Source organism: Martes martes, assembly GCF_963455335.1.
Source record: "Martes martes genome assembly, chromosome: 9".
Classification (NCBI taxonomy): domain Eukaryota; kingdom Metazoa; phylum Chordata; class Mammalia; order Carnivora; family Mustelidae; genus Martes; species Martes martes.
Window position 1 is genome coordinate 103798507 of NC_137896.1, and position 15844 is coordinate 103814350.

At 43.2% G+C, this 15844-nt stretch overlaps 1 protein-coding gene across 1 annotated transcript in view; it reads right to left on the reverse strand.

The window, feature by feature from the left end:
- Positions 1 to 3349: 3349 nt before the first annotated feature.
- The window catches only part of LOC308349134 (acyl-coenzyme A oxidase-like protein), a gene marked incomplete at its 3' end in the record, with an annotated part of 107899 nt that continues 95404 nt past the window's right edge, over positions 3350 to 15844 (reverse strand). The window contains exon 11 of the mRNA XM_080813659.1: positions 3350 to 3388. Coding sequence (XP_080669785.1) covers positions 3350 to 3388 — 39 coding nt within the window. The remainder of the gene's footprint in view (positions 3389 to 15844) is intronic.

Here is a 15844-nt window from a genome sequence, read left to right on the forward strand (position 1 = left end):
CAGCATCTGTGTTCTGGGTAGACATGACAATAGAAATGGAAACCATTTTTCAATAGCAACTGTGAGCCTTTCAAGGGAAGCCAGAACTACATACATGTAGGACACAACTCCATCTTGAAAAGTAATCAACGGAAAAACAGTATGGCGATCGCTCAAAACCCCAAAAATACAATTACCATATGATGCAGCAGTTCCACTTCTGGGTATATACCCAAAAGAACTGAAAGCAAGGTTTCAAAGAGATTTTTCTTTTTCTCTTTATTTTCAGATTATTTACTTACTTATTTATTTGAGCAAAAGAGAGAGAGAGAGCCCAGAAGGAGAGTGAGAGGCAGAAGCAGACTCCCACTGAGCAGTGAGACCAACATGGGACTCGATCCCAGGATCCTGGGATCATGACCTGAGCCGAAGGCAGATGCTTAACCAGCTGAGCCACCCAGGCACCCTTCAAAGAGATTTTTACATGTTCATGTTTATAGCAGCATTGTTAACAATAGCCAAAGGCAGGAGCAACCCAAATGTCTATTGACAGACGAAAGGATAAGCAAAAAGTGATATATATATTTATATATCTATATAGATATACACACACAAAACGCACACACAATGGGGTATTATTCAGCCTTAAAAAGGAGGGAAATCTGACAACCGCTACAATATGGATGAATCCAGAGGACATTACGCTAAGTGAAAGAAGCCAGCCACAAAAAGACAAATACTATATGATTCCACTTATCTGAGGATCCTATAGTAATCAAATTCAGAGACAGAAAGTAGAATGGGGGTTACCAAGGGCTGGAGGCAGGGGCAGGGCAGGGATGGGGAATTAGTGTTCAGTGAGTACTGAGTTTCATTTTGGGAAGATGAAATGTTCTAGAGATAGATGTGGTGATAGTTGTACAAGAATGCGAATACACTTAGTATCACTGAACTGAATACATTTTAAACCTTTTTTAAGGGTTAAAATAATAAATTTTATGTTAGGTATATTTTACTAAAAAAAAAGTAATCAACAGAAATACTGAAGTTTCAATTAATCTAAACAAACTAGCAGGATTTTTTTTTAAGGATTTTATTTATTTATTTGACAGAGATCACAAGTAGGCAGAGAGGCAGGCAGAGAGAGAGGGGGGTAAGCAGGCTCCCTGCTGAGCAGAAAGCCCAATGCAGGGCTCGATCCCAGGACCCTGGGATCATGACCTGAGCCGAAGGCAGAGGCGTTAACCCTCTGAGCCACCCAGGCACCCCAGGATTTTTTTTTTAAAGAAGAGACACAACCAGGGGCAGCTGGGTGGCTCAGTCGGTTGGGCATCTACCTTTGGCTTGGGTCATGATCCCAGGGTCCTGGACTCCTTGCTCAGCAGGGAGCCTGTTTCTCCCTCTGCCCGAAGCTCCCCCTGCTTGTGTTCTCTCCCTTTCTATCTCTGTCAAATAAATAAATAAATCTAAAAAGGAAGGAGGAGGAGGAGGAGGAGGAGGAAGAGGAGGAGGAGGGAGAGGAGGAGAAGAAGGACGAGGAGGAGGAGGAAGAGGGAGAGGAGGAGGACGACGACGAGGAGGAGGAGGAGGGGGAGGTGGAGGAGGATGAGGAGGAGGAGGAGGAGGAGGACGAAAAGATACAACCAGAAACACACACCCTTCATCTTTCTTCTCTCTGAGGACAGAGATGGGTGACAGGGCAGCAGGAGGGACAGAAGGGTCTCCACCAACCCAGTGAGGTGTCAGTAACCTCACATTGTGATGCCAGGTGCCTGCCCTGGCTGAGGGAGGGGCGAGCAGGCATCTTCTCCACAACACAGGCCTGAACCCCATATAAGCACAGGGGCAAAGGCACCACCCAGCCTTCCATCAGGTCTACCTTGCTCTGCTATCTTACCTGATTCCCTGACTCGAAAAGACTAATGGTTGGCAAATGTCCCTTAGCCTCCCCAAGTATTAAAAAGAAAACTCTCTTCTCAAGCTCCATATAGACTCTGAGTTTCTGCACCAGTTAGAGCTCTCCCTGGAGTCACAGAGTAACCCTCACCATTGTGTGAATAAGCCATGATTGTTCTGAACCAGAGCAAGACCTTAGCTTTCTTAGGGAAGAGGCATCTTCAGCTCTCATGCAGAAACAGCCAGCTGCTTTTCTTGAGAAGGGGGACTCAGATATGAGGAAAGTTCCACCCAAAAGGAAAAGAATGGAAAGGGCACAATCTGCCCTCCCCTCCCCATACCCCCACCCAATATGCAGCGCACATGAGGGTCCAGGACCCGCTGTCCACATCAGGCTTCCCAAGGGCAGAGCCACTGTAGAGCCCGTCAGTCCAGGAGCCCGGCCGGGCTGACAAGGGAACAGGTGCGTCTGCAGGACACTCTGCCTGGCCGTGCCTCACACCTGGTACACTTGCAATCTTGAAACATCAAAGAAGTCTGGGCTTCTCCAGAGCAGCGTTCTCCCAAGAGTAGCCAGGAGTGTCCAGCATGAGCACTTTTCTTCCCAGACACTCATTCCCAGTTCTGAGTGCTTCTCACCCCGTCCTGCCTTCTTCCTGCTCTACCCCACACAGGGCACCGATAGCTCTTTGAGGTCTCTCTGATTGCCCACTCCATGGCTCGCATCACAGCTGAATGTAAATGAGTACATGCAACCTGTTGCAAGTATTTTTGGAAGGCAACCTCCTTTGAGTAACTATGGGTTGTTTGTGGAGAACTGGCCAGATGTCTCAAGCTGACCAGTGGGTGGCACTTTGGGGAGGCTGAACAGGTTGTGTAAGGACAGGAGGGACATAGCTTGTAGCCCATCCATGGAGATGGGATCTTTAACTAATTCAACATTTTAATCGATTTTGATGAATATTAGTACAAGAAACCAACATTTTTCATAAACATGGTGCACTTGAGAAAAAGGCAGGAGTCATGGAGCAAGACAAAAAAATAGAGCTTTCAGCCATTCTCAGATGAACGTAAGACAAGAAGGGGGCCCCCATGGGGGGGCCTGGGGCTTCACTAACAAGCCTTCCTCCAGCTTTCTGTTTGCCTGGTGTCCGCCTCTCACGCACAACACCTCTGATTCTGTTCTTATCCCTACATGGAATACATTACCCAGGAATCACTTGTGTTCCTGCCCTACAGGAGTACATTTTTCGTTTAAAAGAAATGCACTACCTACCACCACTTTTACGTAAAAACCTTCTTCCTCCAAATAGCCAGTAATGCTCACAAATCAAGCAACTAGAACAATTCTAATTCTGTGAACTGATACCATGGGTCCAATAGCCACCAAAATTAAGCTCAAAAACCCACAGACTTGAGCAAACTAAAAGCTATAAACCAGTAAGGTTGTGCCTTAAGAGAAAAAAAATTAACTTTACCTGTGGCTGTAGCGAATGGCTATCGTCAACCCAAGCTGTAATTAAAAAGAGGGGAAAAATAGATATTAAATAGATATTAAATAATATTAAGAGTATGCTGAATTCACTGAATTCACTTGAATTCACTGAATTCAAGAAAATTCACTTATTATGATCCATTATTTTTTAAACATTTTAAACATTTTTGTTAAACATTATTTTTTAAACATTTTTTAAACATTTTTTAAACATTTTTAAACATTTTAAACATTTAAACAATTCAAACATTTCCTAAAATCTCCTACTGCTTCTGCATCATAAATAACACATTTTAATGATAGATCTTTGGTTTCAGCATAGTTCTTAAAGGATAGTCATATTTTGAAAGGGTCTTAGAGACACCTAAAATATTTCATTGCATCTCTCAAATTAAATGGGTGTCTCTCATCTGGCAGATCTTCCACAACAGAGCTTTTCTTTTTTCTTTCTTTTTTTTTTTTGTTTTTGTTTTTTAACCCCTTTTTTCTTTTTTCTTTACATTTTTTAAACTTAATTTTTTAATTTTTTATTGAGATCTAATTGACAAGTAAATTGTATGTATTTAATGTATACAATGTGATGCTTTGATTTACATATGCAGGGTGAAATTATTACCATATGTTATGACATTAATTAACACATCCATCACTTCACAAAGTCACCTTTTTTTTTCTTTTTTGGTGAGACCCCTTAAGATGTACTTACTGTCTTTGCAAATTTCAAGTATACAATACAGTATTGTTAACTATAGCCACCGTGCTGGGCATTAAATCTCCAGAGTGTATTCATCTTACGACTCAAAGTTTATACCCTCTGACCAACACCTCCCCTCTTCCCTCACCCCCAGGCCCTGGCAACCACCATTCTACTCCCTGTTTGTATGAGCAAAACAGGGCTCTTTCAGCTCTGAGACAAAGCTGTGAAAGGAAGGATTCAGTGTGTGGCTGATTCTGAGCTTTGCCATACCCGGGTCCGGGGAGGAGTTCTTTCCCTCACCCCCTGCCCCAGGAGTGCTGAGTGGAGCCCAGGCCATGGGGTGGGGGGAGACTGACCACCTGAGCCAGAGTCTTGTAAGAGGGATCTGCACAGCCTTCACACTGATTCCATGAGCTCAAGGCCAACAAATTGGACTTCTGAGGACAGCAAAGATATTGAGCCTTCAGTGCATGTGTGACATCAAGAGAAAGTGTATACCATCGCTGGACACAGTGACAAGTGGAGACCATGGTGACACCTTGATTTCCTTTTTACTCTGTGGGGGTGGCATGGAGACCTCTCAAGCATAAGCTGGGATCAAATCGTATGACACGGACCTCAGCTAGTTCGTGCAAGGTCATAGCCTATTCTGGAAGAGCCAGGTCACAAGAGTTCAAGTGCTAACCATACAGGCATCAGTTATTTAAATTCTCAGAGCTTCAGTATTTACAACTATATAATGAGAAAAGATTTTCTCATGTAGGGATTAAGCAATTTTTCTGTTTTTGTGTTTATACCTGTGTGTGCACACACATGTGTGCATACTGCCTATAGAAAGGAAAAATTCTATGAATAATAACTACCACTACTACAACTATATTTGGGCAATACCTCATTTATGAAAATGTTTTCATTATCCAAAAATTTTTTAAAAGATTTTATTTATTTACTACTTTTAAGAGAGAGAGAGACAGAGCACTGGGTGTAGTGCATAAACAATGAATCTTGGAACACTGAAAAAAAATTAAATTAAATTTAAAAAAAGAGAGAGAGAGAGAGAGACAGAGAGTGAACACAAGTCAGAGGGGGAGTGGGGGAGAACAGAGGGAGAGGGAGAGAGAGAATCCCAAGCAGACTCCCTGCTGAGCACAGAGTCCAATGCAGGGCTCGATCCCACAACCCCAAGATCATGACCTGAGCTGAAATCAAGAGTTGGATGCTTAACACACTGAGCCACCCAGGCAGCCCTTCATTTTCCAAAATTTAATTTTTAAGTTAGTTCTTGGAACTGAGAAAGTATTTTGTCATGTAAAAATGATGATCAGCTTCAACCATGCCTATGTAAGTCTCATCAACCCACTTGTGGCTGATCTAAGGCCCTGATAGTTTAAGGAACTCATGGCAGTTAAAAATCCAAGCATCATCTGGTTCAAAGTCTACCTAAGTTGAACCTTCAGGTCACTAGCAGTTCCCCTGATGTTGGCCCCAATGGCAGTGGGGGTGGGGGTGAGGTTGGTCACTTCCATGGGGTTGTCCTGGACCCTGGATGACACAAGGGTCCCTGGGCAGTGGAAGGGTGGAGGGGGTAATGAAGAAGCAAGGAGAGGGAGAGTTAAGAGAAGTAAAATCATTGGGATGAATATATTATATGTCAACTATATTTTAATTATTTATTTTTTTTAAATAAAGGAAGTCCGGGGTGCCTGGGTGGCTCAGTGGGTGAAGCCTCTGCCTTCCGCTCAGGTCATGATCCCAGGGTCCTGGGATCAAGCCCCGCATCGGGCTCTCTGCTCACCAACACACCCCCCCCCCCGCCTCTCTGCCTACTTGTGATCTCTGTCTGTCAAATAAATAAATAAAATCTTGAAAAAAAAAAAAAAGAAAGAAAGTCTAACACCTCAGTCCAGCTTGACACACTGCAGAACCCCCCAGCTACTACTTGAACAGTTCAGTTCTAGAATAATTCAGCTGGGTGTTACCACCATGCACACCCCAAATGCAGAACCGACAGGACTCAGGGAGGACAGGCTTGAATTTTACCAATAGATTATCTAGAAGTGAAGGCATGAAATCTACGACATCAAGGTGATTTCATACCACACTCACCTGAGTGTATTCAATTATCTGTCAGCTGAACCAGGGGTACATTTTTTTGAGATTTAAGCAAAAGGAAAGGGAAGATGCCTCAGGGACAATCAAGAATTTAAAGAACAGGGGCACCTGGGTGGCTCAGTGGGTTAAGCCTCTGCCTTCGGCTCAGGTCGTGATCCCAGGGTCCTGGGATCGAGCCCCACATCGGGCTCTCTGCTCAGCAGGGAGCCTGCTTCTCCCTTCCTATCTGCCTGCCTCTCTGCCTACTTGTGATTTCTCTCTCTGTCAAATAAAAAATTAAATAATTTGAAAAAAAAAAAAAAAGAATTTAAAGAACAAGGAGGAAATTACTTAGGGAAGGAAATAAAAACAGAAACTGTAGCCAAAAGGTCAGGATGAGCAATTTACGATTTCACATGCCATGTAACTTTACATTTCCTGGAGTTAAAAAGTTCTGGCTTCCACTGAGGCTAATTATAAGATAATTTTACCAACCGAATATTTTGATAAGCTTTAGAGTACTGCTTAATTGGTGGCTTTTCCGCAGTTGAAAGATACGCCTTTGCTGGAGTAGGGAGAGAAAATGGGCGTGGGAGGGCCAAAACTAAGAAAAAAGCAGAGGAAGTCTTTCAGTGGTAGCTGTGCCGGTTAAAAGAGGCTGGGTGATGAATCCTTCACAGAGACGAATTTCAATGAAGCCCTTGCATTTGCCTTCTCCTGGCTTCTGAATCAAGTATGTTTTATTGTCATTTTTAAAAGGACATCTCTGTGAAGGAAGAAAGCACAAACCAGGGAATCACACAGACCTGCCGCAGCATTCCAGGGGCCTCTGCACGAACAGGCCGGGTAATGACATGCTAGGGAACTAGGTGATTCGAACCCAGGCAAAGGGCCCGGAGCTACATGGGACCTGACTCACGTGGTGGATGGGAACAGGGCACCCCACTGTCATGCTGGAAACTGGACTTAAACTCCACACAGAACGCCCCGGATCCAGTTTGGCAGCCCTGACAAGACCCCTGAACGGTGGAGAAGAGCCCTCATGGGTCTTGCCCTGAAATCCCAGGTTGGAACATGCGTAAGGAGACTATGTCTCTTCTGCCTCCTCCTGCATATTATCTGACCCCAGAGAAGGCAGGGGCGGTAGAAAATCTCTGAGGTTTCTGTAGCATAGCAGATATAAGACAAAGGCCACTGTGTAATCTGCTGAGAGATGGGCCAGAGATAACCTTCTGCCCTGGCATTAGGAACCTAGCTAGTCAGGCCCCTCTGAGCACTTGCCGCGCTAAGAAGCACCAGCAACCCGGAAATGCTTTGAACCAGTCTTGCTCCTGCCTGTGTCGGCACAGACATGCATGCAACCATGCGCCTGTACACAAATTATAACCACTTTACACGTGCGTGGGCACACAGATGCACACACGTTGTGTGCCCTGAGACCCAACTCACCCATGTGTGCACACATACATTTGCACGCATGCATACCCACACTCATGCGTACATGCACATGTACACCTCACGTGTGCACACGTCACAACAAGCATGTGTTCATATGTGCTCAGTCCATGCACATGATCACACAGTACTCAGATGCAGACATACGCAGGCACCAGCACATACGCGCACACACACTCATATAGATGTGCACACATGCACCGACCCACATGCAGAGAGAAGCTTCAGCATTCAGAGAGGCCCCCAGAGCCCCCCAAGACAAAGGGAGGCCTCAGACAATTGACCCTTTTGTTGCTGGTCTCAGCAGGAACCCAGAGGAGCGGGAGGAGGGAGGCCGAAGGGTTGGCCCCCTGACCCCAGCCCAGCCAGGGCTGAGGCCCGGGGACATGGAGGTCAGCTGGAGTTTTGTACGGCTGCCCTCCCTGGAGAACAACCCCCCGGGACATACTGTAAGTCTTGCCAGAATGCACTCCACAAACTCCCATTCAGAGTCCTTTTTTTTTTTTTTAGATTTACACAATTTGTTAATAACAAAATTAAATCACATTTTAATGGCAAGGAAAGAATAATTGAACATTTTTCAAAATCTCCACCAGCTACAAAAACCTTTTTTCCTGCTGCTTCGGCCTAAAAATGCTCCTTTTTTGGAACAGCTGACTGAGGCAGCTGTTTTGTATCAAGTCTGAGAGTTTTCTATATGACCCAGGGAGCTCAGACAACAGGCAGACCTTGCTGCATTAAAGAGTAATCCGAGAATAATTTGCCATAAAACCCCCCAAAGTGCACCAGCTGTAGCCGGATACGCCCTATAAAGCACCACGAAGACTGCACGGACCTTGTAAAATAATCATAATAATTTTAGAAAACACATTTTTAAAACACCTTTAAAAAAAAGTTTTTAAGGAAAGAAATGGGTGACACTGTCATAGGACACTTCCCTTACATGGGCTCTCTTCCCTGTCCACAGGCTGTCACTAAGCATCTCTTTCTAATGCCCACTTAACCGGGGGTGCCTGCGTTGTTGGGAACCCCCTCCTTACAGGTCCACTGTGCTGCGTGTTTATGACGTGCTGTCACACTCACAGGGCAGCTGGGGGCTGGCGAGAGGAAGAGCCCATTAAATGCTAGCCCCAAAGTGGCCCCACTGGTGAGTGGTGATGCTCCAAGTCTGGGTCCAGAACCTTCTAGACTGGGGTGATGTGCTGGCGGGGGCTACAGCCAAGAGCCATGCCCTTTCACAGGGTCAGCTACCAAACACACACAACCCGATGCTAGCACTCCCTATTCCTCAAGAAAATCTGGAAACCAAGGGCTTTATTACAAAAACTCCCACGTTTTAAATGGATTTGAGTACTTTTCAAATAATGCAAGCCAAACAAAACATATCAGTGGGATGCGGCCGGGGCGGGGGGGGGGGGGCATCAGTTTGCAACCTCACTTTTCACCCTTCCATACTGCCAAGCCTCTCCTTGCATTCTTGGATCTACAAATCTGAATTAATTAGCTCGTGACAAATCTCAAAAGAGCTTTCATGTTATTCATGAGTCTTCTTTCCTTTTCCTATAATTATGTGAAGCTTTTTCTTTAGTTTACTTCAAGTTTCATGGGTCCAAAGGGTCCATCACAAAATAAACTCAAACAGAAAAGCTTGTTGCTTATATCCCTCCTGCAGTTTTCAACTATTCCTTCCCCTTTTATGGGAAATACGGAAAAGGAGTCTGAAGGGGAGCAGAAGCATGAGTGTGGACATAATCTCACACAAACGGAGCCACGGTGTGCTGACACCAGGAAGCCGGCACAGGGAGAAAGTAATCCACCAAATGGTTCCTTAACCCCTTCCCTGGCTATCTTTCCGCACTGTTCTCTCCCAGTAATAACCAGGAACCCCTTGCTCCCCACACAAGCACCCTCCAGGACTGCTCTTTCCATAGGCATCATCCTAGATCTTTCTGGCCTCCCATGCCTGTGGGACACAGGCCACAACTCACTAGTCCTTAACCTTGTCATCTGTCTAGGGCTTTTTTAGGCACTTGCTACCTTCTCTGAAAAATTACCTGCGCTGAGCAGATGCTTATGGTCAGTGACAATGAGCTTTTGGTCAAGTTCTCTGACTTTTCCTTGAGGTAAAATGGCATTGTTTTAGACAGATTCACTTAGACCTCAGAGATGAGGACCAGCGGGGATTCTCGTCTCCCAAAAACTTGTGAGAAATGCAGATTCTTCAGCCCTAATTCTACTGAATCAGAAACTCTGGGGTGGGGTGCCTGGGTGGCTCAGTGGGTTAAAGCCTCTGCCTTCGGCTCAGGTCATGATCCCAGGGTCCTGGGATTGAGGCCCGCATCGGGCTCTCTGCTCAGCAGGGAGCCTGCTTCCTCCTCTCTCTCTGCCTGCCTCTCTGCCTACTTGTGATCTCTGTCTGTCAAATAAATAAATAAAATCTTTAAAAAAAAAAAAAAAGAAAGAAACTCTGGGGTGGTTTAGCCATTCCTCCAGGGGTAGGGGTTAGAAGCACTGAATGAGATGATGTATGGAAAGAACATAGCAATATGCTTGGCATAGATGACTCTTATTACCTGCTACGATGGTGATGATGTTCCAGCACGTAGTAAAGCTATTTTCACTTTACATTCTCTGCATGTCCTTTCAGTGGCCTGCACTCAACTTCAGGGATTGCCATCACTGTGAGTTCAGGCAGGCTCATGGGCTGGGCTGAGGTGGTATTTTGGGAAATGAGGCCTCCTGGTACTCCTGGGTGATCACCCACTCATCACGGAGAGGTGTGTGCACCCTGCTGAGACCCACTGTTTGCTGTTGACCTGCAAAGACACGGCCAGCTTCCTGGTGGCCAAGAATGAGCCTCGACAGGCTGCGGCCCTCCCCTTCCTTTGCCATTTCTCTCAAAAGAGGGAGAGAATGGCAAGAAAGGCAGGAGGAAGAAATGCAGCGACATATTTTTATTACCAAGTTTATTTTGTGAGGTTATCCTTCATGGGTGCCTTAAAATTAAAAAAAAAAAAAACCCTCAAAAAATCAAGAAGAAGACACACTAACGTTTAGGAAAAGCAAGGGATATGAATAATGCGTAGGATCTTCTCAGATTTGTCAGAAACCTAGCAATTCAGATCTGAAACTTTCAAAACCTGTTGTAAAAGATAAGTTGCTACATCAATGGAAATTAACATCGAACGAACATTGAAATGTAGGCAGTGGTTGTTTAACCAACCTAAGAAAACAGGTTGTTTTTAAGACTCTAAGCCCCAAATGACTAAAAAGGTAAGACCAATGATGTTGCTGTTCCTCACTGCTGTCCCCAAGAACCTGAGCCAGACACTAGCTTTTTGGACTAAACCTCTTGCTTAAAAAACAAGTAGACAGGTTTTCACAAGGACTTGCGTCCGCCCCCAGTTCACCCAAAATGAAAACATTTGTCAATCGTGAGTTGCTGCCCCACAGTTAGAGCACTGTGGACCCGTTCTGCTTAGCATTTTCCAGGGACTGAGCCCCGTGAGCTGTGGGGCTCTGGCAGGTGGAGGAGTCCCCTGCTCTCTGCCTCAGTGCTGTCCTCTGCAGAGGTGACAGTAACTGTAGTTCCCAGCAGACATGGGGGAGAAGGCTCTCAGGGCCTGGCAATGGTAAGGGCTTCAGGAGGCTGGCTGTTGTCTTTGTCATTGTCATCAAGTGGCCATGGTCTATGTCATAGCACCGTGAGTGCGCAGCAGGGCCTCGCTCCTCTTTGTGTGCCTCGTACCCAGAGCTGGACAAACAGGGCTGCCAAACAACCAGCTTCATGAACTACTGAATTCACCCCAGGTAGTTCCTCTGATGCTTACAGTTTGTTCACAAATGCATTTTTTAGGTTTTAGGTTTCAAACAAAATAATTGTGGATTTTGGTTTCTTTGCTTCTCTTGATAGGAACAGTTGGGTATTCGATAATATCATAAACTACACCCTCTTGTCCTAGAAAGCCTAACTTCAATGTAAAAGAAATCAGCATGACAATGAACTTGGATTCTGGGCACAGCCTACATCACAGAATACGTAACCCAGAAACCTCTGGAACTTTCAGTGGCAAATACTACTTAAGTGAAAACTTGATTACTAAGTCAAAGAGTCAGCCAGGAAAGGAGGAGGAGGCTGAAGAGAAGAAAAGGAAATGTACAAAAGGGAAAAAATAGGTGACACCCTGAAATGCAGACAATAACAAAAATATTTGAGGACACTTCTTTTTTTTTTTCAAGATTTTATTTATTTATTTGACAGACAAAGACCACAAGTAGGCAGAGAGGCAGGCAGAGAGAGGAAGGGAAGCAGGATCCCTGCTGAGCAGAGAGCCCGATGCGGGGCTCCATCCCAGGACCCTGGGATCATGACCTGAGCTGAAGGCAGAGGCTTTAACCCACTGAGCCACCCAGGCGCCCCTGAGGACACTTCTAAGGTGGATTTGGTGTTGTTAAATACAATAAAATGAAAGGCTGTCCACAGCCTGTCACAACAGCTTAGAGACCCCTTCACAACTTACGGACCCACTCTCACCCCCACTTTCCTCCTTCTAGTTTTTACCTACTTTCTCCTCTAATCTTGGCAAAAAAAAAAAAAAAATTACACAAAACACATAAACAGAAAAACAAAAATCCCTCTTCCCAGGCTTACAAGATATAGGCTAAAATAAGGCATTCCATGAAATATGTCAGCAGCTATTAAAAACAGTATGGTAGATCCATTATTGAAGAAACAATATAGTTTTTAAATTAAACTTTTTAGTATAATTATAGAGTTCCATGCAGGTATTAGAAATTATATAAAGAAATAGTATAGAGAGGTCCCATGTATCCCCAGTTTTCTCCATTGGTAACACCTCACACAACTACACTACAATATCACAATATGTATATTGTCATCAATACAGTCCAGTTACAGAACATCTCTGTCCCCATAATGATCTCTTATCTTGCCCTTATAAATGCACCCACTTCACTCCCACTATCCCTCACTGATTAGCCCCTGGCAATCATCAATCTGTTCTCCATTCCTGTAATTTGTCATTTCAAGAATGGAATCATACAGTATGTAACTCTTTGGGATTAGATATTTTCATTCAGCATAATTCTGTGAAGATTCATCCAGGTGGATACACGCACCAATAGCTCATTGCTTTTGATTGTTGAGTGAAATTCCACGGTATGGATATACCACAGTTTATGAATCTACTGAAGGACATATGGGTTATTTGCATTTGGTGGCTATTATAAATAAAGCTGCTATAGACATTTGCATGAATGTAAGTTTTCATATCTGTAAGATAAATGCCATATAGTTTCTATATATATTTTGTTAGATTTATTCCTAAGCATTTCTTTTTTTAAAAACAATTATAAATGGTATTTTTTCAATGTTCACATATTTATTGTTAATATATAGAAATGCAATAGATTTTTGCACATTTCTCTTGTATCCTGCAACACTGTTAAATTTGTTTATTAGTTCCAGGCATTCGTTGTGTGTGTGTGTGTGCGTGTGTGTGTGTGTGTGTTTAATAGGCTCCCTGGTCTTTCTATGTAGTTCCAGGCATTGTGTGTGGGGTGTGTGTGTGTGTGTGTGTGTGTGTGTGTGTGTGTGTTTAATATCCTCCCTGGTCTTTCTATGCAGACCATCATGTCATCTGCAAATAGAGTCAGTTTTACTTCTTCCATTCTTATCTATACACCTTTTTCTCCCTTTGTAGTGAAAGCAGACATCCTTGCCTTGTTCCCAAGTTTATGGGGAAAGCATTTAGTTTTGGACATTAAGTATACTGGTAGTGACAGTTTCTATTATAGATGATTTTTATCATTGAAGAAGTTCCTTTCTAGTCTTATTTTTCTGAGAGTTTTTATCATGAATGGGTGTTGAATTTTGCCAAATACTCCTTTAAAAATACTTCTCTTCCTTTAACTACTCTGTACCTTCTTCTCTGTCTTGTTTTTACAAAAAAAAAAAAAAATACACAAAATAAAGTGGAAAAAAAAATAAGTCCTCTAAGTACACAGAATACAGGTTAAGATGAGGCTTTCCATAAAACATGAGTACAGCTGTTAAAAAGAATAGAGTAGATTCACTGCAAAAAGGAATATAACATATTTTTAAGCAGAAAGACAAAACAAAAACAAATCTGCTGCAGACACAATGTAGATGTGTATAATATGTGTTGAGGTGATATTTGATATTAGGTGATTATTTATATAATTATAGGGAAAGAAGTCTGGAAGACTACCAAATTATTCGGTGGGAAAGGATGGGGTAGAAAAGGACCTTCACTCTTTTATACCCTTGTTTAGTGTGTAATTTGAATGTTTTAATATAAGCTGGTAGTGAATGGTGAGTTTCAAAAAATATCTAATAATGAAAAAACATGGGAAAAAATCACATTGCAAAATACTATGAACCACATACATTTCTGCATACCCAAATGCAATTTTAATCTTAAGATGCTGTCTTTGTCAGCCTAAAACATGAATGCCTTTTCAGAGAGATATATTCACACTGGATAAAAAGGACAAAAATTCAAAACAAAGACTCAGGAAAGGAGGTAAAAGAGGGGTGCCTGGTGGCTCATTCTGTTAAGCATCCAATTCTTGATTTCGGCTCAGGTCATGATCTCAGGGTTGTGAGATTGAGCCCTGCATCTGGGTCCACGCTGGACATGGAGTCTGCTTGAGATTCTCTCTCTGCCCCTTTGAGATTCTCTCTCTCCCCATCTCTAAAAGAAAGAGAGAGAGAGAGAAAGGAAGGAAGGAAGTAGGTAAAAGAGCAAGGCTATAATGTCTTAGAAATCAGCCTGTCACCCCCTCCCCAAACAAATTCTCGTTTGGGTTCCACGTCATGATTTCAATTTTTAGGTCAGTATAATCTAAAGATGGTAACTTCAGACTTTGATGTCAGAACAGTGAATTTGTCTAAAATGATGGATGTGAGAGAAGCAATGACTAATGTTCCTGCACACACACACACCAAGCAGAGTGGGATAAAGACATCTTTCTTCTTCTTCCCCTGCCTCAGACCAGGTTTATGGAAGGACACAACCAGACAAAGAGAGCCCTGCTGAAGTGTGATCATTTGGTCATAGAGAAGAAATGAAGCAGAAGACACAAGAGCAAAAACACCTTCAGTAGTTTATAGACAGTGCTATGACCCATCATTGCCTCACCAGGAGACAGAAGAAACATTCTCAGTATTTCTAGGACAATTCTCCAGGGTGTCTTCTCTTCCTCTGAAAAGAAGGAAAAAACTTCCCAAGGAGTAACCAGGTCCAAGTGACACCGCTAGTGGGAGACCAGCACATCCCATAGCTATCAGTGAAGTGTGAGACCAGTGCTAACTGCCACCTTGACCCAACAAAGACCCCAAAACACAAATCCATCACTTGAAGTGGGTGCTACTGTAATGCACTAGCACTCCAAATTGGGATGGAGGTGGAGTGTGAAGAGCTTAGTAAGTAAAAAACTCTGATGGACATAAAGGGAAAGTCACTAAATAATGTAACAAACACCAAACATATAGAAAAATATTCAACCTCATCAGAAACCCCCCAAATAGAAATTCAAACAGTGAGACAGTACAAGTTGGTGATTACCCATGGTAAGGTCTCCCCCCAAAGACCCTATCTGTATTCCAAGCACAGCTCCGGGCATTTCTGAACCATATGACCTTGGGCAAATGACTCAATTTCTCTGTGCCTCAGTTTCCTTGCTCTAACCTGAGGGTATCAATTGTTACTCACTCCCAGCCTTGTTGACAAGATTGTATCAGAAAATGCACTCAAAGCACTCCACAGTGTTAGCACAAAATGAGCATTCAGTATCTGCTAGTCATTATTGATAGTTACAGGAATTAGATCTAGAAAAAAAACAGTCTGGTAATAACAAAGGCCAGAATGGAAGGAGCACATTCACACCTGTTGGCAGAGCCCATTTGTAAAACAACATAAAATGTATCAAGGAGTCATGACACTTAATACCTTCAGATTGTCCCTAATGAAATACTGTAACAGAGAAAATCCAAGGATGAACACTAAAGTTCCATATACAAAGGTAAAAAAAAAAAAATTGAAATAATGTAAATGTTATCAACAACTACAAGAATAATTAAGTCAATACAACAATTTAACTCAACATTTTGCTGCCACTGAAACTTACAATTAAGAAAAACATTTAGCAACAAAGAATATAAGCCCAGGATGTAATAGAAAAAAGTC